At 47.6% G+C, this 27,962-nt stretch overlaps 1 protein-coding gene and 1 long non-coding RNA gene across 5 annotated transcripts in view; one reads left to right on the top strand and one right to left on the bottom strand.

Annotated features, from left to right (window-relative positions):
- The window catches only part of LOC135824841 (uncharacterized), an 82,337-nt gene that overhangs the window by 10,565 nt on the left and 43,810 nt on the right, over positions 1 to 27,962 (top strand). Inside the window, exons 3-5 of one of the 4 annotated variants that reach the window (XM_065337562.1) lie at positions 586 to 699; positions 1,627 to 1,722; positions 2,262 to 3,617. The exons of 2 other annotated variants lie outside the window; for them this stretch is intronic. In XM_065337562.1, coding sequence (XP_065193634.1) covers positions 586 to 699; positions 1,627 to 1,722; positions 2,262 to 3,149 — 1,098 coding nt within the window. In that variant the 3' untranslated portion in view covers positions 3,150 to 3,617. Of the gene's footprint in view, positions 1 to 585; positions 700 to 1,626; positions 1,723 to 2,261; positions 3,618 to 27,962 lie in introns of those variants that run through there. One more of the 4 variants, XM_065337564.1, reaches the window with a different exon arrangement.
- LOC135824947 (uncharacterized) lies at positions 21,570 to 24,568 on the bottom strand. Its single transcript, XR_010554983.1, has 2 exons — positions 23,907 to 24,568; positions 21,570 to 22,041 (listed from the first exon to the last, which is right to left on the bottom strand). It is a non-coding gene; the product is annotated as an uncharacterized LOC135824947 (long non-coding RNA).

Genomic DNA, 27,962 nt, shown 5'->3' with positions numbered 1-27,962 from the left:
CTTGCTAAAATAAGAAAGTATGGTTGACTGCTTAGCCGTTGTCTCCTGGACAACATTGACCAGACTGGCCTTGCCTGGCCTGGCAAGGAGTGCACCTGTACGATCGTACTGCCGGATTATGAAATCAAACTACGTGCAGTTTGAGTGATTCGTTTCAAAAAGTCACTGCCGGAGGCGGAATTCAAGTACCGGTTTAAGATGTAGGAATTGAACGAAAAAAATCGGTTTCGTCAGAAAGTGCGCCGGTTGGCAAGGGTTCCGGATAAACAAGTGCCGGATTAGAGAGGGACGACTGTATTCGTTTCACCCCTACTTCTAACACAACCTCTTACTACAATAATCATGAAATCAACCCCAAAACATTTCTTGCAGTTTACTTTCGTGGAGTTTGCGACTTTGTGTTCCTCAACACAACTTGCAGCTTCCTTCAAAAATACCCTCAACCTTGGTTCTGTCCTAGATCGTATATAAATGCATTCATTGTTTCGTCTCATCATCATGGAGCAGCTTATGCGAAGGCTAGCCAAGCTTGCTTGGCGATGCCAACGCGGAAAAGCCTATAATAATAATAATAATACATTTCAGGTCAGTGTGGGAAGTGGCACTGGATCTGGACGATTGGCATCACTCGTCAGTGCTAGCGGAAGACACACTTCCAATGCAGAAAGCATGGCAAACAGGACAGCTGACATGTCTAGTGTAAGCAGATCTTAAGAAATAGTGACGGCGACCTTGGCGATTACTGTGTGAGGTAGTCAGTAAAAAGCTGCACGCTATATTTGACGTGACGAGAAAGTTCAGCTCGCGTTATTTGGCGGTGGGTGCGTTGGAGAATAGCGCGAGTGACCCGCAGCTCAGGTCGAAATTTCGAGTTTTACGCCAATTTTGAAGTGAAATGGCACGTCACGTCAACAACAATAAGCCTTTTGCGCGTTGTACAGATGCATGAAATCCCGTAGAACCTAATGGGTGTTGAATGTGCAGGACCCTATTGTGTTTTCTGCTATTTCCACTAAGAAATGGGCCCTGAAGGCATTTCAATCGAAAACCTTTTCTGACAAAGATCTAGCTAGTCATTAGTTCTAACCAAAGTGAAGAAGCTGGAATAGGGATTGTTTGCCAGTAATTATGAGGCTAAAATTGGTCAAATGCGCATGCATAGCGCACAATGAACACCCAATCGGTTCTGTACACACCTACGCCCTAGTACTGAACTTCGTACATCTGTACAACGCGCAAAAGGCTTATACCCCTTAGCTATCTTCTCTAGTGTTTACTCCCACCCTGGAGCTTGTGCTCATTGGAAGGTTCGATAGGCTTCTTGTGTTCTCTGGACAGCAGTAGTGAGTCAGTGAAGTCAAGTCGGCGGGGAAAAATGAGAGCTCGATAGTGCGTGCAAAAATCCTATTTAGAAGCAGATCTTGCCCAGTACATCTTGACGGATATTTACTGTATTACATTGACAATGTGTATAACACAAAAGGCATGCTTCGCCTCAGCCCGTCCAACAATAATGTTGCTTACGTCTCACTCTTCGCGGTATGATGTAAATTTGTATGTGTAAGTGGCTGCGTTGGAGTTTGCGGACAATAAGAACAGTCCTGTTTTCTTTGTTTCGCTGTTTAGGTTGGTGAAAACTCTAGACAGCACTCTGCTGCACCCGTCGCACGTTCTCTGGCTCTGACGCCGGGGATGATTCAGCGAATCACGAGAGAGAGAAAGGTATTGTCAAATTTGTTTTCAATTTTCTTCTTCCTGTTTTCCCGTGTGTGAAAACCCATTGGTGCTTCGTCCCTATGAATATGTTCTATGCCCAGCACCTGTTAATATGAGTACATGCAAGTACAGTGAAACAGCTGTCTAAGACGACCGCTCAAGGGACCTTCAAAATGCGGTCTCTGATACCAGGTGGTCGCCTTATCCAGGGTCATTTGACTGGAAATAGCATCCCTTGGTCCTGGCTGCGGTGTTCTTCTAGGACAGGTGGTTACCTTACCCGAGTGGTCGCCATGACAGGCTTTACTGTATGTGCACGATGCAGGATGCCACAAATGTATTGTACGTGGTTCTAAAGATCACCCAGCTATAGCCACCATCTTTGGTTGCACAATGGGGAGGTCGCTTACACCAGGTTTTAATGTACTTGAGTATATTTCCCTTGGCACATATCGTTCATTACACATGTACATACGTATTTTCTGATTGTTCCCTGCATGACTGCATGTGCTGTTCTGTGTTGTGGCTGTGTGTATGTTCTCCAGTGGATCAAAGTACCTGCACCATCCCAGTGTGGTGGTGGGTGTGAACTCATCAACCACCAGAACACTCTCGTGGCTGTCTGGTCCGATCGTGAGTCCAAGATTACAAGCATCAAGCAGACTACAGATATGCGTCACTGGACTGCCCTTCCCCTTCCTTCTCATCATGATGGTCCGTTCAAATTCCCGTCCTTGGCAAGCACTGGTCAGGTTTTGTACATGTATTGTCTTGACAATCGCAATCAATCTGTTCTACTGCAGTACACCCAGCGTGATAGGCAGTGGGTGGAAGTAGCAAAGGTTCCAAATAACCACCACATGGGGTGTGTTGTTCATGCTACTGACACTAGTGTTAGTCTTCTAGGTGGCTGCACGTTTTTCCCGGGATCCATGTGTGCACTTTCCTTACCAGCCAAATATGTGAGTTGTTACACACTTTTTGACAGGCAGTGGAAATCCTTTACTTCCAATTCACCTTCCCCACCTCCACTCCCATGTGACTGTGTATGGGCCTCACTTGTAGCCTGCCATGCTTCACTGTACATCATAGGTGGTTCAACTGGGTGTTTCCTCCACTACACTGATAATGGTCATTGGCAACAGGCTGTAAAACTAGATGGTGTAGGCCTGGTGAATAGCCGTTCATGTTCACTGTCTGATGACAGTCTAGTCATAGCCAGTGTCCGGGTCACTCCCGAGTTCAGAATGTGTACACCGTGTAGTGTGTATAATACACGTACAGGGTGTGTCTCTGACTTACCCAATGCAGAGATTGGGGGTTCTAGCCCGCAATCACTGGCAATACTCAATGGAGTACTGCTACTCAGTGCATTTGATGGCAATCTTTACACCTTGGATGTTAACCCTTTGAGCCTGGATGATGTACAGTGAAACCGTTTTAGGACGAACACCCAGGGACCTTTGGTATTTGTCTCGCAATAACGGAGGGACCTTTGGTATTTGTTTGCAATAACGGAGGGACCTTTGGTATCAATCTATTTTGTAAACTTAGAAGAAAAGAGGACCAAAGGGCACTTCTTATAAATTAATCCTTCCTTGGCTCTGCACCTGAGTCTAATCATGTTGTTTACTTACTTCTTTTCACTAATGTTTAGTTGATGTTACTTGATGTTTCCTTTGCAGACTTTTTTCTACTTTACTTTGAAGTACATGTACATAGTGATCCAGTAGACTAACTTCATGTTCCTGTACATATCCATACTTACCATGACACTGTATTTCTTGATTTCTTACCTCTTGATCTTATCATGCTGTTTACAAGTTCTATTTCATCTTGGCAGTGATTGCCTGCTTGGTACACCTTTGACTGGATGACGTCATTGCTTGTTGTACCCATGACTGGATGAGCTCATTGCTTGGTATACCCATGACTGCATGAGGTCATTGCTTGCTAACCATGAATTGATGGGGTCATTGCTTGTTATTCATGACTGGATGAGGCAAATTCCTGTAAGTCTGCGGGTGCCAATATGTTGAAAGTGTTGTACATGCAAAGCCTGAAGTTTGGACAATGAGTCAATGACATACCTAGATATGAAAATGTATTATACAAATGTACAGTAGTTGTGAGGCATGCGACAAATGCACTTTTTGGTGTCTATTAGTATTACCATCCTCGATATGGGGACTGTCCCGGCCAAATCGTGATGATTGGCAGATACGTACTAAATGTACACGTACCGTTGTTACCAGTACTGATCACATAAGGATAATCAACAAAATTAAAATCAGAGTTTAAAAAGAAGAAATCACATGGAAACGAGTTATGAAGCAACCATCCACGACTGTAGCAAGATAATAAGCAGTCACAAAGTGCGATAACAGGGTACAAAACTGACATGCTACTGTCAAATTCACGGACCTGAGACCTAGCTCTAACACATCTCCAGTGCGGAAACCAACAGCCTTCCAGCTAAGAAGCTTCAAGGTCATAGTAGGACCAAAATGAAGAAAGAGCACAACGAACATGTGCCCAAGCTATGTCCCACGGCAACAAAGAATGCCGACCGTCACAGGACGATGACGAGATGACATAACAATGTGGTCTAACAGCAATTCGAAGCAGCAAAGCAACACACCACCCGATTTGGGGTGGCAGTAATATCAGAGATAACGGAACTCGGAAGTCAGTTTTGTGCCCTGTTATCGCACTTTTTAACTGCTTTTTTTTAATCTTGCTACAGTCGTGGTTACTGTATAACCGGAAAGTCTAACGTTTTTTAAAACGACCAAATATTTGTCGTTATTAGAAAACACGTTATCGGTGCATGTCTGTGTAAAAATGGGCATACAGATGGGTGACCAGGTAGCCATCGTTAAACTTTCTGTACCTAATCATGCCAAAATTACAAAAAACGTTAAAAACGTTTTGGTCGTCAGAATTTCCGGTTTTACAGTAGTTGCTTCATAACTCGTTTCCATGTGATTTCTTCTATTTTTAATTATAGTAAATGGCTCAGTATCCGAGTTAATTAGATAACATTCGGTCTTTGATCCGAATTCACGCTTTTCTGCAAGGCAACTGGTACCAGCATGAGTCAGTGTTTTACATAATACGGTCGTCCCTTCATCCAAATTCTTTCCACCATATACAAAAGCCAGCTTGCAGGCAATGGCCCTGAGAGAGACAAGCGGCTTCTTGTCACCATATCTTTGGAGTAGGCGAAGCAATTTCCGATTGACGTACCGCCAATTTTGCTAGGTGAGGGGGAAGCACTGTGTCGGATCCTCTTTGTTTCGTAATGAACCACTCAATCAACATAGTCTAGTGCACTTCGGATTCTGTGCGCTTCTGAGATGCGGAGGACTGCTCACCACGAGTCGACTTCTTCGGGCACGTACCCAGTGGCCTCCGTGACGATCTGATAGGAAGAATTATGAGATGTAGCGGATGGTGGTTTCAGATCTGTCACTTGTTTTCTTGTATATTCTATTTGAATTCTCAAATCCAAACGAGCACAAATGCTCAATGACAAGGCAACGAATACGTTATTGTGTTACAGGGAAGGTGAGTTGGTGAGAAAATAATGAGATAGAAGAGAGAAACATCATGGACTTAGCTACTAGTATTCTGTCAGTGGGGCTGCGTCGGTCGCGAGGCTGTGGCTACTACTGTACGGATTAACCATGACGTGCTCAGTCTTCATTCGGCCTTTGCAGGACAGCTCATTTCTCTAGCTGTTCACATCTCCAATAAACGGTCTTTTCTCTTTATCTCTTGTCTTGTAGGCACACATGTACATGTATGTGTCTCCATAAGTTACTTGAGCAGTTTGGGTTGCCATGGCAAAGTTAGGCCAGCGTAATCGGCTTAGCGTCCATGATTGAGTCACCAAGACTCGGAAAGGATTTCGTATCCAGAGCTCACTGGTTCACAGTGACATTCTGTGAGGGGTCAGCGTTGAAAAGTATAATTTTCTCGAAATGCACTCCCCGAATACAGGTACATTATAATAGTATGTTCAGCGCATAGATTGCGTATGTTCAGCGCATAATATAATATTATTAAGCGGTGCAACCGCACAACAGCGAATTGCCACTCCATGAACTGACGGACTCGAGAGACTTGCGACGAAATATCACCCGCCTAGCTGACCAAACACCGTTCTACAGCTACATGAGTAACATGTATGTTGCTAACCAAACCTGAGCTGAGCTCTCACAGGTTGCAGGATCTACATAATTGTAATAGGAGAGTTAAAAAATAAAATAAAAAAACTCCTATTACAATCATGTAGATCCTGCAACGTGTGAGAGCTCAGCTCAGGTTTGGTTAGCAACATAATGTAGAGAGTGGTTCGAAGTGGCAGCCTGGAAGCGGAAAAATCGTGAAAAATGGAAGCATCATCCTTGGCCCGAGTCTCAAAGTATTATGCGAGTTACAGTGCTGGCAACTGAAATCCGACCCTTGAGTGGTGCGCGCACACTCGCAAAGACCCAACACAGGATGGTAAAACTACGAAATAGAGACCGCTAAAATGTGAACTCAGTGGTCGGATTTCAGTTGCAAGCGGTGTATTTTTTAGCTATTCGCGCTAACTCGTCAATATTCACTCCGTATTAAGTCGATTGGTAGGACCAAGGCGAAGAAGACAGAGTTCGTTGTATTCGTCCAGATTGAACTTCAGTTAGCGGTAATACCGTACATACCCAGTAGCAGGTCCTACATATATCTAAATTCTGGACGAAATACACGAATTTGTGTTCGCTGTTGATGGTTAGGCCCTCGATATGCTTCGTTTTTACTTAGGTCCTCAGTGTTTTTTTCCAACTGATAGAAACATCTTTGCAATACAAAACATGTGCCCGATAATCGTGTTGCAATGCCGTTTCTATCAGTTCGAATAACACACATGAGAACCTAATATAATAATTATTATCACCCTTTTGCTTCTCCTTTTCACTTTTATGTCATTTTTGTCCATATATGAGTAGTTTCAAGCAGTCCCCGATCCATTGTTAGGTAGATTCATTGATGACCATAAAACAAGAACACAATCCTGAAGAAATCCTTCACGTTGTACGGGATTGTGCGGGAAGTGGATAAAGTACACGTTTTTCCGGAGCAAATTATCGAGTTTCTTGTGCCAGGCTCGGCAAAATATCGAAGATTTTCAGCAACATTTTGCGGCAAAATATCGAGGCGAGGCGAGCAGAATCTGTCTGGGCCTAGTCCACAGCCTCAGACTGCAATGTCAGAATTGCCGCAAGTGTCTTTTGGCGAAGTGGAACGGCTTCTCCGACAAATCAATCCTGCCAAAGCTACAGGAAGCGACGGGATACCTGGCCACCTTCTGAAGTGCTGTGCCGATATCCTAGCTGCGTCCGTGGCCACGTTGTTTAATGCCTCGCTTGTCAATGGCACTGTCTCCACAGCCTTCAAACTCGCACACGTTATCCCGCTGTTCAAAGCTGGGGACTCGTCTGTTCCCACTAACTTCCGTCCAGTGTCCCTACGTCCCATACTATTGTCAAAAGTCTTGGAGAAAGTCGTACAGAAGAAGCTAGCCGAGTTTCTGGACATATCTGGTACCCTCCCCACGACTCAGTTTGCATTCCGCGCAGGCCACTCAACGGAGGATGCCCTGGTACTTATGCTAAATCGTATTCTTATTGCACGGGACAAGCGTTTGTGTACAGGCATATGCCTTCTAGATAATTATGTCAAAGGCATTCGACAAGGTTCGTCATGAACGGCTACTCCAGGACCTATTCGATATCGGCATAACAGGGACAGCCCTAAAGTGGTTTTCCGCCTATCTGTGGGGCGGTACTCAGCGTATCTGTATTGGACGGGATCAGAGTGCCATTTATGAACCATCCTGTGACGTGCCACACGGTTCTGTTCTAGGACCGATCCTTTTCAGTATCTACACCCGCGAAGTCCCAACCATAGCTAACAAGTATTCATCGGTTTAATTTGCCGATGACATCGCGCTGATCAGCAGCAGCACATCCCTCGACACGGTATCTGCTGCGCTATCGGCCTCTGTTTCTGCACTTGCTGACTGGTTGCAGACCCGTGGTCTCATTTTGAATGCAGCCAAGAGCCAAGTTATCCCTGTATACCCCAACAGGCAGCCTCAGCAGCCCCAGCACACGATCAATGTAAGCTGTCATGAAACACCGATTTCTGTCGTTACTGCGGCCAGGTATCTTAGAGTGCTCCTCGACTCGGATCTGTCATGGACGCCCGATGTTGATCGCTGCACAGCTCGACTGGCTCAGAGGATCGGAGCACTATGGAGGTTGCGTCGCTCCTTGACTCATCAGAGCCGAGTTCTCTACTTTAAAGCGATCATCATGTCTGACCTGATGTACGGATCCAATGCGTTTTTCCCACTTCTTACTGCCAACCAATTGGATCGGCTACAAGTCATGCAGAATCGTGCGGCAAGGGCGGTTTTCGGACTCTCGCATCACACCTCCGCGCGCACCCTCCTGCTGAAATTGGACACATACAGAGTATCCGAGATATTCAGGCAGAAGCTCATCGTTCTTGTCTGGAGGTCTCGGAATGGGCACGCAAGTTCTGATCTGCAAGCCCTCCTAGTTCCTACGTCAGCTGGCCCAACTAGGTTGCACTCCACCATGGGTCTGCGCCAACCGCCAGTTTGCACCAGGTTCGGCAAGGGTTGCCTCCCGTTCACGGGCGCCCAGCTCTGGAACACCTTACCCAGCAATATACGTGCCATCTCCACGCTCCGCCAGTTCCGCGCCAGCATAATCCCTCACACCCTTAGTACCTAGAGTACCAAACGTCCTGTTTGATGATCAGCTGGCTTAGTTTCTCTCCACCTCTATCCTTATTACATCCCTCCCCAATTTCATTAATTACTACTTTCTATCTGCATTCGCCACCTTTTCATTGGGCAGATCTGCCCGTTTTGATTGCGAATTAAAATAAACACAACAACAACAACAACAACAACAACAACAACAACAACAACAACAACAACAACAACAACAACAACAACAACAACAACAACAACAAATGAACTGTTTGCTTTTGAAATTCTCATGGCCACGTCTTCTGCAGAGCCCAATAGGGAACCCAGGAGTTTTATTGATCTCCATTCATTGCTGTTTCTCGTAACATCAACATAATTCAGTTTTCTGTGTTTTAATATAGGTTTACAATCAGCAACAAGAGCCTTCGCCTCATCGACTCATCGTCATTTCGGTTATGCGGAGTAGAATCGTCAGCTTACTGCGTTGTTGGAGCAGGCATTGGAGAGCGAATTGTGCATCTTTCCCTGATCTTGCGCATTGTGCAAGATTTATTCGACTCTGGGCTTAGGCCAGTTAGGGAGAGCCCGCCTTGAGCTGTCCTTCAGTAATTCTAGAGCGTGTGTACGCGTGGAGACGCTTTCCACCGCACATCAGAAACCGAAACGACAACTTGCTCGTCTTCTCAAGAACTCTCAACAAACGAAGACACTGGCGCACGCAAAGCTACGTGGCACACAGCGCTCAAAAGAAGAAATGCGTAGATCACGTGCATGCATATGAGAAAAACAATGATGTCACGCTGCCATGACGATACACAAGCTGTATATCAGGGAGTCGTAAAATACCATGTGTATTTTACGACTCCCTGCTGTATATGTACTGGCACGCAGTGGACAAAAATAATGGAAAATCAAGAAAAGTCTGAAAATAATACAAACAGTGAAATTCGAAAGTAGAAGTCAAAGGAAGTTCAAAGAACAAGGAAAACGAAGATCTGTGCTGATGGGAACTCAAAGCAATTTCAACCATGTCCTGTCAGAGAGTGTTAGCACCCACAGGGTGAAGGCAAGCCTTGTCAGAGCAGAACCTACGCTAGGACGGACTAGAGCTGCAGAACGGACTTTCTGAAGGAATGCAAAGATAAGTAACAATTCAAATTCGAGATAATCAACTTAGAAACAACACCAGCTGTTTTTTAACCTGTAAACTGCTTGTAACAATCAGTGATGTACTAGTAACTAACTCCTAGTAAACGCTTTGACTGTGCTCTCGGAAGAACGAAGGATTAACAAAATATAGAATAAACACAGTAGATAAATAATAGTGACACTCGTAAATTCTACAATATCTGGAGTCTTCTGCACAGTACATGAAGAACACACAGATCGCACAGGGAATACACAAGAGAACAGAGCGCACACAGATCGCACAGAGAAGGCACACAGAACGCACAGAAAACACACAGAACGCACACACCTGCATACTGTCTTCAGAACATTCTCCCCCTCTTGATCAGACCACGGATCAACCCTGCTTAGAACTCCAGTGGGCACAGCTTGGTGATTGGACGAGTGTAGCGCTTGCCGCCCACCAATACTTCGGCGACACGCACCTTGCCGTCTGCTCCTGGGAACACCTTGACCACACGTCCCAGAGGCCACTGTCCGCGCGGAGTGTCCGACTGCAGTACGAGAACGGCGTCATCGGGCTGCAGGCTCTTCTGTGCATGCGGCCACTTGGTCCGACGGTTCAGGGCAGGCACCCACTCTTGCATCCAGCGCTTCCAGAAATGCTGGATTAACTCTTGTACAACTCGCCAACGGTTGCGAGGATGAAACGGCGTGTCATCCACCGACTCTGGAGCGAACCGACCTCCCGCTTGTCCCGTCAGGAAGTGATTTGGCGTCAGCACAGTCTGATCCTTCGGGTCTGCGGACTGATAACTCAGCGGACGAGAATTCAGTAGGCCCTCTGCACCACAAAAGGCTGTCATCAACTCCTCGTCGTTGACATCTGCATTGCCCAGAATGTGCTGGATTGCTCGCTTTGCGGATTTCACCATCGCCTCGTGAGCGCCACCGAAGTGTGGAGCGAGCGGAGGATTGAACGACCAGGTGAGACCGCGGTTGGCCGCTGAGCGCTGTACAGCATTCTGGTCCAGGGCGTCAACCAGTTCCTTGAGCTCTCGGTTGGCGCCGACGAAGTTAGTGCCGTTGTCCGACAACATCTGCATGGGCAGACCACGCCTGTCGACGAATCGAGACAGTGCGCGGAGGAAGGCATCTGTGTCAAGACCGTACGCCATCTCAATGTGCACTGCTCGACTGAGTAGACATGTAAAGAGACACAAATAACGCTTCTCTCGCCGCTTGCCTCTGCCTTGGACTGTCACGAATGGCCCAGCAAAATCCACAGCTGTACGAGCGAATGCCCGCAATGGTGGTGATAGCCGCACCTTGGGCAGAGGCGCCATCTGCTGCTCCGCTGCTTTGGCTTTCTCTCTTCGACACACCGAACACTCACGCTCCCACTCTCGAATTGCTTCACGGGCAGACACTACCCAGCACGTTGTGCTTAGCGACGACAGCGTCTGGTTCGTGCCGCCATGCTGCTGCAGCTCGTGATGGTGCTTCACAATAAGCTGTGTGACGTGATGATTGCGTGGTAAGATCACTGGAAATCTCACGTTGTGTGGCAGCCACTCGGCGTACTGCGTCCGGCCGTCGCATCGCAGCAACCCATCTGCGTCGACCTTGGGGTTGAGCTTCAGTAGCGCTGATCTGGCTGGCACTGCTTGCTTGTTGCGCACACTCTTCAGCTCGTCGCTAAACGCCTCGCTCTGAGCTTGCGCGATCCACAACTGCTCGGCGTCACTGATCTCCGCTGCTGTCAGTTCACTTGTGATGCGATTCCGGCCAGCGGAGTTGCCGATGAAGCGCATAACCCACGCTGTCACTCGCATGAGACGCGACCAATCGGAATATCGCTCGGGCTTCAGGCGAAATCCTGGCGGCTGTGCAACAGTTACGAAGCTCACTGCTTCCGCTGCGCTGCTCTGCTTAAACTCTTCAGCGCTCGGGGCTGTCGGTGGACCTGCTGGCAATGTCGGCCAGTCGGCTGAGTCACTGTGTAGAAATGACGGACCTTCCCACCACAATGAACTCTTGACTAATGCTGAGACCGTAGCACCACGTGACGCGAGATCCGCTGGATTGCTCGCTGTCGGTACATGCCGCCACTGTTGAGGTAGCGTAGCCGTCTGAATCAGTCCAATACGATGGGCAACGAATGGCTTGAACTTTCGACTGGCACTTCGAATCCAGTGGATCACGTCCATGCTGTCTGACCAGAAGACCACCTTGTCCATACTCAACTGCAACGCCGATGTCACTGAGGTTGCCAATTCCACTGCAATCACTGCTGCCATCAATTCCAGACGCGGAATGCTGGTGGCCTTGAGCGGTGTCACTCTCGTCTTGGCGGCTACCAATCGTACTTGGACAGTGTCGCTGCTCTTGCTTCTGGCATAGACAACCGCGCCATACGCCACACTGGATGCGTCAGCGAATACGTGCAGCTCCACATCGTCACTGCCGGGTGATCGAATGCAACGAGGAACTGCTACCTTGGTGAGATGAGGCAGTTGCTGAAACCACTCTGTGGCCGCTGCTAGTAGTGTGGGCGTCAGCGTGTCGTCCCAGTCCAGACCTGCTGCCCAGATATCCTGCATCAGGATCTTCCCCTGAACAACAAACGGTGCGATGAGGCCGAGGGGGTCGAACACTGTCGCCAGTTTCTTCAGGAATGCTCTCTTCGTGACGGACTGTTCATGCTCCGGACTGAAGTTGAAGGAGAACACATCGTCCTGAGCGGACCATGCCACTCCGAGTGTCTTTGTTGCCGGTAGCTCCCTGCTGCTCAGGTCGATTACTGAGGCTCTATCGTCGATCGGCACGTTCTTCAATACCTCCTCGGAATTCGACAGCCACTTCCGTGCTTTCATTGACGCTGAGCCCCACAGCTGAGTCAGCTGCTCGTATAGCTGCATGGCGGTGACTTCATCATCCACAGAGTCGAGGGTGTCGTCCATGTACGTCGACTTCAGTACTGACTCGGCCGCTAGTGGAAGCTGGTTGGCATTGTTCTGGGCGTGCTCCCGCACAACGAACTGTGCCAAGAACGGTGACACATTCAGCCCGAACACCAATCTCTGGAACTGATAGCACTTGATGCGCTGCTGCTCGTCGCGATGAAGAAACTGTAGACGCTGACGATCATTCTCAGCCACTTCAATCTGCAGGTACATTTCCTGAATGTCGCACACAAGTGCCACCGATCGACTGCGGAACCGCAGCAGGATGCAGAACAAATCTTGCTGCAGCTTTGGCCCAGGATGAATTGCATCGTTCAGCGAGATGCCGCGGTGCTTTGCTGCGGCGTCAAAAACGATCCGGACCTTGGTGGTGTCTTTGTTCATCCGAACTACCGGAAAGTGAGGCAAATACCAGCTGGATGTGTCGGCTGGATCATACGGTATTTCCTTAATGTAGCCTTTCTCAGCGTACGCCTTGATTGTGCCGTTGTACGCTGCCGCTACTGTCTCATTCTTCGCCAGTCGGCTCTCCGTGTTACGCAGCCGCTGCGCTGCCATGCCGAAATTGTTGCTGAGCTCTGACACTTTCTCCGTCCAGGGGATAGCTACCTGGTACCGTCCTGCCGATTGCGTTAGTGACGATGTTGCTGTCTGCAGAGCTGCTGCGTCACTGACAGATAGTGCGATTGCTGGATCTTGGTGGGTACCACTCACTTCCACCTCCCAGAAACGCTGCATCGTGCGGTTGAGCTCTGCGGTTACATCTGACTGGTCTCGTACCCCTGCCGCATAGCTGTACTGGAACAATGACGATCTAGCCATTGTCGACGTCGTGGGCCCGACACATGTCCACCCTAACACTGTCAGACGCGCCACAGGTTCTCCAGGAGCTCCACGTATCTCCTCCAGCGCACAATGGATGTCTGGTTGGTCAATGCCGATGAGCATATCTACCTCTCTACGCTTCGGCAAGCTGGCAAATGTCACTTCCTTGAGATGTGGCCAATGCCGCTGCTCTGTTGACCAATTCACTGCATGCATGTCGTCAGTGATTTGCTGTAGCGTGTTCGCCTGGATCTTGCGCTCCCAGCTGCCATCTACGCTGCTGAGCTGCACGCCGACGTCCTGGGTGTCGTACGTTGAGCGCTGTCCGTTTAGTACTCCGACTGATATCTTGGAGCTTGGTCCACTTAGCTGAAGTTCTGCTGCTACTCGGGCGCTGACATACGTCTGCGTGCTGCCGTCGTCCAGTAGAGCATTGATACGCACACGTCTGTTGCCATTGCCGATCATGACTGGTACGGTTCGCAAAGCCAAATTCCCAGCGCCACTGGCTTTCATGGTCGTTGCTGCTGCTTGAGACTCCTGCGCCTCCCCCTCAGTGGCGAGGTACACACCTTGCTTCTTTGTGCTTGGTCTGTCCTTGGGCGGATCTCTGTTCTTGATCTGCTGCTGCCCGTGCAGGAGCCTATGGTGCGTGGAGTCGCAACCATCAACGCCGCAAACTCTCGTCCGTTCACAGTCGTTGCCGCGGTGACCACTCGCCAGACACCGATAACACAGACGCGCTGCTTTGGCCTTGACCCAGCGCTCTACAACAGTCATTCCTTTGAACTGGTCGCACTGCCACACGCCATGGACATCGCCGCATACTTCACACGACTTTCCGCTACGAGCCACAAAAGATCTGTTGTATGGGTGAGATCCTGGCTTAGCTGGCCGGTTGGCAGGCGCATGTGCTGACGCTGCTGGCTGGGATATGCTGATCCCGTCTGCCGTTTCTGCTGCCACAGTCAGGAACTCTGCCTCTTGTTCCAGCCACACTGCTAACATGGTGACTGTTTCTGGCTGCTGTTGCACGAATAGCCAACGCTGATACTGCGCGATCAGCTTCTCATCCAGCTTTCGCAGCAGCTGGTTATACAGAGTTCCCGGACCCAGCTCATGGGAACGCCCCGCATCCGTCAAGTTTACTATTGCGATCTCCAGCAGCTCAGAATACCGCACCAGTTCGCGCTGGCGACCACTGCGGACGGTTGGCATTCTCTCAATGTCCTCCAGCTGCAGAGCAATTTGTCTTCGACTGCCGCCGTACTTGCGCTCAAGCTTCGCCTTTGCCGTTGCATAAGCTGCTGGCGAGTACCCGAGGGCACTGATCGTCTCCAGCGGCTCGCCCTTCAGGTAAGTACGCAACTGCAGCAGCTTGTACGCATCGTTGGCTGGCGAGACATCTACGCATGCGTTGAAGGCAGCTCGCCACTGCTCGTACTCTTTGCGGTTTCCGGTGAAAACTGGAATGCCGACTCGTGGCATCCGCCGCCATGGCTCTACCATTCCACCTGGTGGAAAGTTTGCGTACGGTGCTGGTGCTGTAAACGTTGCTGGTGCTGCGAATGGTGCTGGTGCCACTACACTCGGTGCTGACACTGCTGGCGGAAGGCTAGTACTGGCCACTGGTGCTCTTACAGGCTGACTGGTGGCTCTGCCTCCGCCACTGGCTGTCAGTGGTCCAGCCTGACCCGAGTTTACAACCGAGGTTATGCCCCTTGAAGCTGTTACAACAGCCGGCACAGACCTCAACGACATACTATTACTAGAGGCGGCAGCAGGCACAGAACTAGCCGACGTACTGGTGGGAGCCGCAGCAGGCACAGAACTAGCCGACGTACTGATGGGAGCCGCAGCAGGCACAGAACTAGCCGACGTACTCGTACTACTGCTACTCGGAGCGCGAGCGGCAGTCCCCGAGCTGGCAGCAGTCCCCGAGCTGGCAGCAGTCCCCGAGCTGGCAGCAGTCCCCGAGCTGGCAGCAGTCCCCGAGCTGGCAGCAGTCCCCGAGCTGGCAGCAGTCCCCGAGCTGGCAGCAGTCCCCGAGCTGGCAGCAGTCCCCGAGCTGGCAGCAGTCCCCGAGCTGGCAGCAGTCCCCGAGCTGGCAGCAGTCCCCGAGCTGGCAGCAGTACCACTCAAGGAACTCGGTGCCGACGACCCAGATAGACTACTCGGTAAGAGTCCTGACTCCAGACCGACAGGTCCCTGGTGCGGTTCTCGCTTCGGCACAGTATGCATAAATTTCTCTTTTTTTTCTTTTTCTGGTGCCTGTTCACTTTTTTCCTCCTTGTCAGCCTCGCTCTCAGCAACGATCTCCGATCTTTGCAGCAGATCCCGCACTTCCTTAATTCTCTGGGCTCGCTCCTTGCCCGCTGGAGATCTCCCTCCACGACTGGGCCGCGCGGAGCATATCTCGGCGAGCACTTCGCTGGCCTGCTCTAACACGTTATCGTACTTGCTTTGGAGCTCGTCCAGCTCATCGTATATTGCCTCAGTAGGGCGACCTGCCGCTCTCATCAGCTTGCACAGCTCAAGCATCACCCGCACTGCCTCCTCTGCCGCATTGTTCAGTGCATCTATCCCAGCGTTCAGGTCTCTGGCGTCTATGGGCGTGGTCTCACTGTGCAGCTTTGTCAGTATTCCACGTTTGATATTCGTGAAATTGGACTTCACTCGGATCTTTGCCGATCGTAGTTCATCCATGGTGCAACTAAATTTGATACATACACTACAACTAAACTAAACTGAACCTCTAACCATCCTCTGCTACCAGATAATGTACGCGTGGAGACGCTTTCCACCGCACATCAGAAACCGAAACGACAACTATTACTTGCTCGTCTTCTCAAGAACTCTCAACAAACGAAGACACTGGCGCACGCAAAGCTACGTGGCACACAGCGCTCAAAAGAAGAAATGCGTAGATCACGTGCATGCATATGAGAAAAACAATGATGTCACGCTGCCATGACGATACACAAGCTGTATAGAGGACTTTCCAATGAGTCATACCGTGCGGCCTATGAGGATTCGGGCCAAAGATCATCGAGTTCACCACCGATCACCGGAGGTATATTATGCTCCGCAGGCCGCGAAAGAGAGCCCGTTACCTGGACCCCTACTCGCGCGGGTAGAGCGAAACTGAGCACCCTGGGATGCGAGCAGCTTTTTAGTACTCCCGGGTCCAAAATCTCACCACCAGGCCGGGATGATCAAAACGTCTGCCGGGTCTGCAGCCTACAAACGTGGATCTGCCGACACTGTGCTGTCGACGACATGTCCGGCAAGGCACCTCCTTGCGTGAAAGCAAGGAACGCTTTTTTTTTTAGAAAGGAAGCTTCTTCTCCAAAATTTAAAATTTTTGAAAATTATTCCTTCTGAAAATATCATCGCGTTCTTGACCTCGAAGCTGACTGCTGAATGCAATTAGGAAAGAAGATTCCTGAAGATACACCAGACTGATTCTGGCAAGCCGTCTGTCGTCTAGATATGCAGTTGTTCGTCATGCATGGTCAGCAATCTTCCTCGTTCGTCCTTTCGTTTTCCTGACCACGATGATGACAAGCAGCTCTCATGCTCAGGTTAGTGCTGTACTTGTATGTCTGGGCACACAACACATCTGAGATTCACCCACTGACGTTATCGAACTGAAGAATGCAGCAAGGGTTCCTCGGATTCTCTTGATTTCGGAACAAATTTCCTTCACTTTCACCCTCTCAGTCTCTTCCCCATGCCCTCCATGCATGCACAATGTAGCTTGCATTTCAATTGCTGTTTTTTATACTTTGGCAGTGCCTCTGCTACACTTTCATATAGAGTGAGGTCCTGTAAATAGGATCGAACATTGTTGGTGGTGGTGTGTGTGTGGGGGGGGGGGGGGGGGTACGTTTGCAGCCAGGATGTAGGAATGACACTTCTGCACAGCAGGTGGCAATAGTCAAAACTGGTCACTCTACAAATCCCATACCTGCCAACCTTTGCAAACCTGAGATCCAATGACATACCTAGGCATGAAAATGTATACAAAAGAAGCTCGCGGTGAGGCATGGAACTAGTGCACTTTTGGGTGCCTATTACCGCCCTCGATATCGGGACGGTCCCGGCCAAATCGGGATGGTTGTCAGGTATGAAATCCCAACCGAGAAAACCATTTAATTAAAAGATAAACTCGGCCAGGACATAGCGACTTTCTGTTTGCCGGGGGGGGGGGGGGGGGAGGGTCATCGTCCGCAATATTGGTAGAGTTACGGTTACATTGTATATGTAGATACATGTGCATCAGGGATTCATAGCACCTGGGGAGACGACATGAGACCTAAGTACCCAAAACGTTGTGAGTTGTGACCCCGGATGGGGTAGTTCTACGTGATCTGTGTTTCTATAGACCTTATTCGATAACGTGATTTTTGGACTCGCCTCCAGGGATTTGTTGTAAGCTGGGGCACGCGTACGTGAAACGAGTGGCAAGAAAGGCCCAGTTCGTACAAGGGAGTAGTAAAATACCGGTATTTTTCTACTCCTATGTTCCCACGCCGAGTCCACTGTGCACTGAGTGCAGGTCTCTTGCCGCTCCCTGGTTCCCGGGACCCTGGTTCACGTGATTGTGACGTTTATTGAATAAGGTCTACATGTATATGCGGGCATGCATAAATCAACCCTTCCACAAGGACGGCTCAAACAGGCAGCCAAGGAGTGAAAATTTCGCTCCTGGGGCTAGGAGTGAAACGAAGGCCTCAATTTGCCAGATGAACCTTCTCCATCGAAACGAACGAAGGTGTCGAATAATTCTTTTACCAGTTCACAGTTGCCGTTCACGCGCACTCCCCGGGGTGGGGGGGGGGGGGCTACTATGCACTTGTAGTGATACTTACCGTAAGCCAAGTGGAACACGACTAGTTGACTGCACAGACTACAGTACAGTATACATGCACATGTATACAGTGAAGATCAGTGCGTGCATGCCTGCCATAATCGTATGTTGACCTTCGTTCGAATTGAAAAGAGAGGGTCGTTTCGAAAAAGAAAAAAAGCTCGATGGAAGTATGATGCTGCTGACAATTCAAGACTCACTGAAGTCGCCTTTCTGGAATGGATCATGCACTCTAGGTTCATCCAATTGGATATGGACTCAAATCATTGTTACACCATTATTGTTTGGTTAGTTATTGTACATCCCATAGCATGTACAATCAACCTTGTGAATAATCTACCTCGGGTTTACAAAACAACTCGCAAATAACGACACAATCTTCAGATCTAGTGAACATTTGATTGCATACTTCCAACCCCACGAGTAACAACAATGCGAATAGCGACACTTTTCTCATTCACAATCGAGGGTCAGTATTCCCCAGGTTGACTGCAATTGCCAATCAAACAGGAGGGGCGAAAGTCGACCACGGCTGAAAAGGCATAAAGAAAAATTAATGTATATCATGAGCTAGATGGCTGAAGGAGGAAGTAGGTTTTCTGAGAAAGCAAGAAACAGAGGTGAATGAAGCACCAGGTCTGTCCATGCAGTGGATAGAATTATTGCATTGAAAGACAGGCTCTTTACATCAGCTTGCTACTATTATACCTACATTTGCTTTCTGCCTTTTTCATGCAGGATTCTGAAAGCTGGAGTAGCTCTGCTTACCTCGACCACTGAACTTACAACTAACTTCCAACCAAGTACAAGGCAATATTATGATGAATCAAGCACGCTTGCCATCATGTCATCATTGCAAAGTACATCGACAACATAGATTTGGTGCCGACTATGTATGATGTAGAGTGTGCTCTATGTATCTATACTACTGATTGGCCTACATTGTACTTATGTGGGCTGAGAGTAATCGATTGTGCTATATGGCAGTTTACTTGTATGTCATAGATGTTAACATTGCACACAGCTTCTGAAATGCTTTCTGTTGCACTGGCCTACTGCGGCCCACTGCAAATAGATTGTAGTGGCATGGGCCATGCCATAATTATAGTAGTATACCGGTACTACACCAACAATTTCACTGGTGCACTGTACTTACTGGTACGAGTAGATCTACATCATGCACAGCCTTGTCACTGCTTTTCTCATTTTTTATTAATTTACTGTACTGTACACATTTTGGCACAGCTCTTCCACAAAGAGTTACTAGTACAGTCAACCTACCCTTATAACGATAACCTCTATAACGATATTACCCTTATAACGATATTTTTCTGCCAAACCAAATCACTCCATTGACTTGTGCATACAATGCCTTACCTCTATAACAATATTGCTATAACGATATTACCCCTATAACGATATAAAATGGGCTGACCAATCGACATTTTCCATTTTTATAACAATATCTACCAGGGAATATGTAGAGCCCACCATCCAGGTAGGGCAAGCTTCACTTGATAAGTCGCTGGGACAGGACAAAATGCAATGGGGCACCAGTGGGCACCTTGCTGTGCACATAATGTGCATGTACGATGCTATGAAGAGCGTAAAAAATGAACAAAATCCATGTATTATGACGTATGTGTATGAAATGAACCAGTTACCCCTATAACAATATTACCCTTATAACAATATTTCTCGGTCTGACGCAAATATCGTTATAAGGGTAGGTCGACTGTATTTTCTTCTGCATACCTACTGTATACAGTGACCTGACTGGTAACATCTATGGCTGTGAAATCACAAATTTCTGGGTTGACAGCCTCGAACCTATACGATTTGTTTCTAAGAACGTGCTATAAGAAATTTTCTATTGAAGTATTCTACTGTAGCTCGCAGGACATAGAGTGCAATTATGTAAAGTTTGGAACACCACTCTTCTGTGATTTGGATGTCAAATTATGAAATTCAGTGTGTGAGGTAAACCCATGCATGGCATACACTGCTATAGTATGACTCGGGGTAAAGTGTTCCAACGCATACTCATTATAGTGAATAGTTGTGTGACCAACGTTGTTGCTGCTGGATAAATAGTACATATTCTGAGATAACTGAAGCTACACAGCCATCTAATGTTCAGACATGCATCGAAGGGGCCGTAACGAGATCTGCAAGGCATGATTCTATACCTGTATTTGATGCTCTCTAGCCTAGGACATTCACCTGCCTCATTTTCTCTGTGCTGCATTGATGAGTCCATTAGTAACTAAAGGACGAAACAGCATGCTGTCTGCAGATTGGTAATTGTGTAAAGACAGACGTGTATGTAGTGGTAAAGCTCAGATACATGTGCAACATAACAATCCCGGTGTTTGACAACAGCACAAACCTACACCGCAATTCTTAATTTTGGGCTGTGGTGTTCTTAGTATTCCAGGTTGGATGTTCTGTAGGCTTCCACGTTCTTGGGCGCACGACTTTACTGTGCCGAAGAATATTTTCAGCCAATGAACCCAGAGCTTGGTGGCAGATGAGTGCCATGGAACAGCCTTTTGCATGTGGCTTTCACTACATGCACATGTATAACGTTCAATTGATGCGGAAAAATCAGACGAGGACTTTTGCAGTTATGAGCAAGGTCCCCACGAATGGTCATGTCACTTCACAGAATACATGAACTGATAGAGTAGACCTCGGTCCCCTCAGAGAACGCTTGGGGAAGTCGGGTTCAACCATAGATTTATACTTAACAGAGAACGCTTGGGGAAGTAGGTTTCAACCATAGATTTATACTTAATATTCTTTACAACAAGGATCGATGTGTTCCTTCGGATGCCCTTTATCGACTTTCACACACTTCTCCTCTCTCCTTTCGTCATAAGCACCATCTCTGTACACTGGTTCATAAAATATTTCTTCATAAAACCCCATCACACATAATGAAGTACAATTGGTTTTCGACAAGCTCAACCCGTAACGCGCTTATCCTGCCTCTTGTTAAGTCAGCCCGGTATCTAAAGCCCCCCTTGTTTTCCGGTTACTCTCATTGGTTAACTGGGGACATGTCCAAAACCATACTAAGTACTTGAGCTGCTCATGAGCCCCACAATTATCAGGCCCGCCGGTCTGGTTGGTCAGGTTATCACCAGACCAACTTGTTGGCCACCAACAAACGTTTCCTACCGTGGAGGACGTGTGTACCCGCCATGAAACTACCGGACCAATCAAAAACTGCTTCCGGCGGTACTGATTATAGTACAGGTTTAAGTTAAAAAGCGGCTCCATTTTGTCATACATTAAACCAACTCTGTCATTGCTATGCTACTCAAAAAGAGTAGTGATGTTTATTCACAAATGAATCACAATGCTATCAGAGAAATTCGATATTCTCCAATTTTAGGGGCACTGCAATACTATCCAAAATTAATGCTGCATGGTCATTGTTATGAAGCAGTCACCTCAGTACAGCAATTAAACAGGCTGATTATGTGAACGAGATTCACGGCAAATCTTCTTCCATCAGTGCTGTTCAGTCTTGAGTGGTCCACTGAGACAGGAAAACAACCTGTTCGGTCCTTCCATACGAGAAACAGAAATTGAACATGTTCCAGGGTGGAGGTGGCGAGTATCGGCAATGTAATGCACCTTTAGGCCAACATGACCATCATTCCGACATGGATTCTCAAACACCTTCGCTCGTGAGAGTGCCTCAGAGTGGTATTCATCAACAGATGGCAATCCTGTAAAACACATGAAAAGACATAGCAGCAACAGAAAGAAACCTAATGTTATAGAAACGAATTCGAAAAACAAAGTCTACTATTATTCTAATACAGTGAACCAAGGTACAACCACACTCCAGGAGGCAAGCAAAAGAGCATATAATCCGAAGGTTGCGATGCCTGTATGTATTGTATTTATGTATTTACGGATTCTCCACAGGCTAAATCGAGGGAGTCTTTGTCATGCCACACTGGATACAACATGCTACCAGAATCACTTTCCCCAGAGTTGATGATCTTTTCTTAGGGTGTTATATAAGACACATCTGTAGCCACTTCATCTTGCTCACGAAATCATACACCACCACACAAACGGGTCCTTCGGCTATTATACTTTGGGTGGTACATGGTGATGTATGATATTGATAATCTATTGATATCATATTCAAGTCTGACTCTCACCGTGAGATCCTGGCAACAATATTACCTGGTACACGACATATTCAGACACTGACATAAGCATCTTTTTGGAACAACAGGTGTGCCTATCTGCTAGTGTAATGTGACACACATGCAGAACACATGCAGAATCAGTCATAGCTAATTTTACCCCCTCACTGTTGTATGCGCAGACTCCACTTCGCGGTGTCAAGTACTCTTCTTTCGGTGGGCTACTCCACTAAGGCGCTTGTCTAAAAGGACTCACATTCATCCTGCAAACCAACACGACTTGCATAGTTTTCACTGTCGGCCAAAGTGCGTGCATTGCACACATTGAGATTCACTCCCTCCGTACAGGCCAGTACAGAGCTGCCCACCAATTGAGTCTGTTTTGCGTACTCAGACTTCTGATTTTCCGTATCTTGCAGTGTTTTGCGTACTGCCGTGTACATTGCATGCATACTTGTACTGTAATGTTTTTTGACACGCACATGCATGTCGGTGGCTGCATTTGGTAGTGTAAAACATGTGTGACTTGCACTCACGACATTATTATTTTTGTGCTACATGTACATGTTGTTGTGGTACGGCATGCACTCGCTTTGGTACAAGACTATTCATCACTCAGCTTACACTTGCAATGCTTCTACACAGCTGATTGATCCTCTCCGATTTTCTATACCATTTGCTCAATTTCTGTAGTGCGCACAAGGAGTGATTTTCCGTACAAATACAGAAAATATGGAGGGCTGGTACTTGGTAGCACTGCTAGTATGGTAGTACCAGGCTAAGCTGGCTGGAAGATCAAATACTTCTTTGGTTCTTTCAGTCATTTTCACGACATATGTTTTCTTTATCATGATCCCCGGGGTGTGACATTCTTATGAATGCAGAAACTCAGTCTTTCTAACCGAGTCTCACGTGCAATGTGAATTTGTTCTTCTTTTCTTCACAATGCCGTGTATCGATTCATCGCTTCTTCCCACCCGAGATCCTATGCAACAGCGATTTAAAGATTGGCTTTATCAAATAGTTAATTCAGAGAGAGAGGATCAGTTGTGAATGCTGTGACAGCATAGAGTGTAGATTGGTGTAAACATCATTGACCAGCAGAACCGTATTCACAGGGATCTGCGTTTAGCATATGGAAGCTATTTTTTTAGAATTTGTACACGTCCAATAAGCCTGAAGAGAAGAACACCTAACTTAGACTGTCCTAACGTTATCGAACGCACTGCCAAAGTAAAAACAACATTTGAAATGCAAACTCGATTGTGCATGCATGGAGGGCATGGGGAAGAGACTGAGAGGGTGAAAGTGAAGGAAATTTGTTCCGAAATCAAGAGAATCCGAGGAACCCTTGCTGCACTCTTCAGTTCGATAACGTCAGTGGGTGAATCTCAGATGTGTTGTGTGCCCAGACATACAAGTACAGCACTAACCTGAGCATGAGAGCTGCTTGTCATCATCGTGGTCAGGAAAACGAAAGGACGAACGAGGAAGATTGCTGACCATGCATGACGAACAACTGCATATCTAGACGACAGACGGCTTGCCAGAATCAGTCTGGTGTATCTTCAGGAATCTTCTTTCCTAATCGCATTCAGCAGTCAGCTTCGAGGTCAAGAACGCGATGATATTTTCAGAAGGAATAATTTTCAAAAATTTTAAATTTTGGAGAAGAAGCTTCCTTTCTAAAAAAAAAAGCGTTCCTTGCTTTCACGCAAGGAGGTGCCTTGCCGGACATGTCGTCGACAGCACAGTGTCGGCAGATCCACGTTTGTAGGCTGCAGTCCCGGCAGACGTTTTGATCATCCCGGCCTGGTGGTGAGATTTTGGACCCGGGAGTACTAAAAAGCTGCTCGCATCCCAGGGTGCTCAGTTTCGCTCTACCCGCGCGAGTAGGGGTCCAGGTAACGGGCTCTCTTTCGCGGCCTGCGGAGCATAATATACCTCATCACCGGACTTGAAACGGAGCTTGGGTGGCAAAAAAAGAAGACTGCACTGGAAGGAAACAGTGTTTTTCGAAAGCAGTTCCATTTTGCATACTGTAGTTTGAGAATACCAAAGGGCTGCTCGCGATCGGATGTTCTCACACCTGGATCGTCTTTGAGTTGTTATCGTTTTCCCTACGATGGAGAACGACGGAACCAGTGGATGACGGACACACGACTCGAGAACTTCGCTCCTGATGCAAATACTTCGAAGTACACGAATATTGTTCCATCGCTTCGTTGGCGAAGAGAAAAGTCATGATTATCCCCTGTCACCCCAGTACGTATCGAACTAACTAACCAACTTGTTCAGCTCATTTGTGGCAGCACCAGTAAAGGCGGAAACACGAAGATGATTCCGAACACTATCAACTTACTTAGTTTGTTGGGGTGCAAGGTATAGCTGGAGTTTGATGATTGATAGGGCTGATGCTGATGGTAATGACTAATGTACCCAGCTCTATGCACGTACCTCTACATGACTGGTGGTGCTAGCTATTCTAGTACTGGCCCTGGGTGCAACTCATCATCTCTTCCATGCCAGTGTGTATGCCTCATGTTCTGCACAACGTGTATTTCCTTTGTCATGGATAAATACTCTGATCGACCTAGTTGCGCAATCTTCTTCTGCTTCCCACTTGGTTGCTGCGCTGTGCAGTTCTTCATCTGCTGCGGCACATACTAGTATACCTCATATTCTGTCTTTCTGGTCAATTAGGTACATGTATTCAGCTTCTTGATCTTCTTGTGGTGAGGATCATCTTGATCTTACTTCTTGTGTAACTCTTGCAAAGGCAGTAATGGAGGACACTCTACCGGTAATCAGCAACTGCTTATGGAGAATGCCAGGTCGAGGGACGACCAGGAAAAACAATTGCTGTATTGGATGTGCATTCATCAGCGTGTTTTAAGATCAGGACAACTAAGTTCGCCACTACACCAACTTTTTGGCTACATAGGAGCAATGATGATGACGGCCGTGTTTGACTTTGTCAGTTTTCGTGCTACCAGCCACCGCATGTCAACATTGTCATACTCGTACTGATAAGGAAGAAAAACCCACACACGCACGCACACACACGCACACACACACACACACACACATGGATACACTGACAGGCATGCAAAGCAAGAGAGACAGAGAGAGAGAGAGTCAGGCAGCGAAAGAGAAGTGAGATTACTTGTAGGTTATGGGCAGGGTGCTCCAATTTCTGCCCAGCTGAAGTAAAATCCATGTACACTATTTTCGTGTAGTGTTCATTGACGGTGCCAGCCACTGGTGACCCAGTGGTGTAGGTGTTGACATTCAGCACACATCACATTTCAGTCTCCAACGTAAATTCAGTCAAAACAACACTGCACTGCAGCAACATAGGAACATGCTTCTCCCAGGCCCACCATGCAAGTGCAGTGTGCGCCAAGAACAATTCCAGGTAATTCAGCAGCTACCCAAGGATGGACAGGTTCGGCAAAAACACTCCGCGAGTGCCTGACGTTTGCAAACGTATTTTGTTGACAGTTGTTGTTTCTTCCTTCGATTGGGCAAGACACGATAATGTGCCAACTCAGCCAGCAATGAGACACATGCATTTGTATCCATCAGGGCTATTGTAAGACTTTAGAGAGTCCTTTGCATATGTGCTGGGGACATTCACTAAATATTTAGAGAGGCCTGGATACCCAACGCAGGGGGATTGGCTGAAAGGTCTTCGTCCATAGGTAAATATGGATCAATGTACCCGGCCCACGGATTCTGTCAATCTTCTCGCGGCAACGCCTCTTCAAGGCTGGAATAAACAGTAGAGTAACTACGGCTAGTAATCCTCGCGACTTACCGAAACTATTCACCACATCAAAGAAAAGCAAAAGTGCTTCCCCACTGCGACGGCCTGCAACATCATTTTCAACCGTACACCGAACAACACATTTGATTTGATTCTCTTTTTGCCACCCAAGCACATTTTACCGTAGGACACGGACTTGTCTTATGGGTGATCTTTGGGTGGACACCGGGAAGGCGCCAAAAAGGTGTGGAAAGTCCTCTATATGTACTGGCACGCAGTGGACAAAAATAATGGAAAATCAAGAAAAGTCTGAAAATAATACAAACAGTGAAATTCGAAAGTAGAAGTCAAAGGAAGTTCAAAGAACAAGGAAAACGAAGATCTGTGCTGATGGGAACTCAAAGCAATTTCAACCATGTCCTGTCAGAGAGTGTTAGCACCCACAGGGTGAAGGCAAGCCTTGTCAGAGCAGAACCTACGCTAGGACGGACTAGAGCTGCAGAACGGACTTTCTGAAGGAATGCAAAGATAAGTAACAATTCAAATTCGAGATAATCAACTTAGAAACAACACCAGCTGTTTTTTAACCTGTAAACTGCTTGTAACAATCAGTGATGTACTAGTAACTAACTCCTAGTAAACGCTTTGACTGTGCTCTCGGAAGAACGAAGGATTAACAAAATATAGAATAAACACAGTAGATAAATAATAGTGACACTCGTAAATTCTACAATATCTGGAGTCTTCTGCACAGTACATGAAGAACACACAGATCGCACAGGGAATACACAAGAGAACAGAGCGCACACAGATCGCACAGAGAACGCACACAGAACGCGCAGAAAACACACAGAACGCACACACCTGCATACTGTCTTCAGAACAGCGTGTTTACATGATCAGATGTGTCAGGCTTGTTATGATGATCCAGCAGCCCGCCCAGCGGGGGCTGTGTTATCATTGGACTTGCGTAGATGTTGCAGAAGGCGTGGCAGCTCGCTCATCCCGGACTGGCCTGGGCCCTAGCCCTGAGAGTCTGACACTTGCACAGCTAGCTAGCTACTTGGTACAGTGCTGCACGAGCATGCACGCGTGCTCGCGCTGGCTTGACCGCAGCACCCTGGTCTTCATGGCCATATATGGAATGAAGGCCACGTTTTGACGTAGACTCCTGTCCATGAATTTTAGCACATACACAGAACAAACAATACAGGACTTGCACCGACTGTCTTTGTAGCCTGCCTGAGCCGAACATCAGGATTGTGGCCAAGGTAGATCTACGTGGATCTGCGGTATCGCAAGACGCCAGTCATCCCAAGATGACTGGCGTCTTGCCTGGGCCTGCGCATCGCCCGCGCATCGTCTGCGAAGCTACGAATGACTGTTGGGACATTCTTCCAAAACATGACGTCACAGAATTCGTAAAAAAAGACAACTTTTGTCGCAAGCGGCTAGCCTGTCGCGCTCGCGAGACTCATCTTGGGCGCGCTCGAGCTGCGAAGCGCGACACACGAGCGCGACCCAAACTGTGTCACGTGTGTGTCGAATATGATCGCCTTCGATTATTTATTTCGTTCTACTATACTCGAGAATTCCAAAAATCAGTGCCATTGGCTTTAGCTTTGAACTTGAAATCTCGTACCTTGTTCTTTCCTGGGGACTGGTGTTGGATATTGAACGGGCGGAGTTACCGCCGGGATGAAGGAGATGATGGCCTAAA

Source organism: Sycon ciliatum, chromosome 9 (assembly GCF_964019385.1).
Source record: "Sycon ciliatum chromosome 9, ocSycCili1.1, whole genome shotgun sequence".
NCBI classification, from domain to species: Eukaryota; Metazoa; Porifera; class Calcarea; order Leucosolenida; family Sycettidae; genus Sycon; species Sycon ciliatum.
The sequence above is the reverse complement of the archived record's forward strand: the minus strand, read 5'-3'. Positions and strand labels throughout refer to the sequence as shown.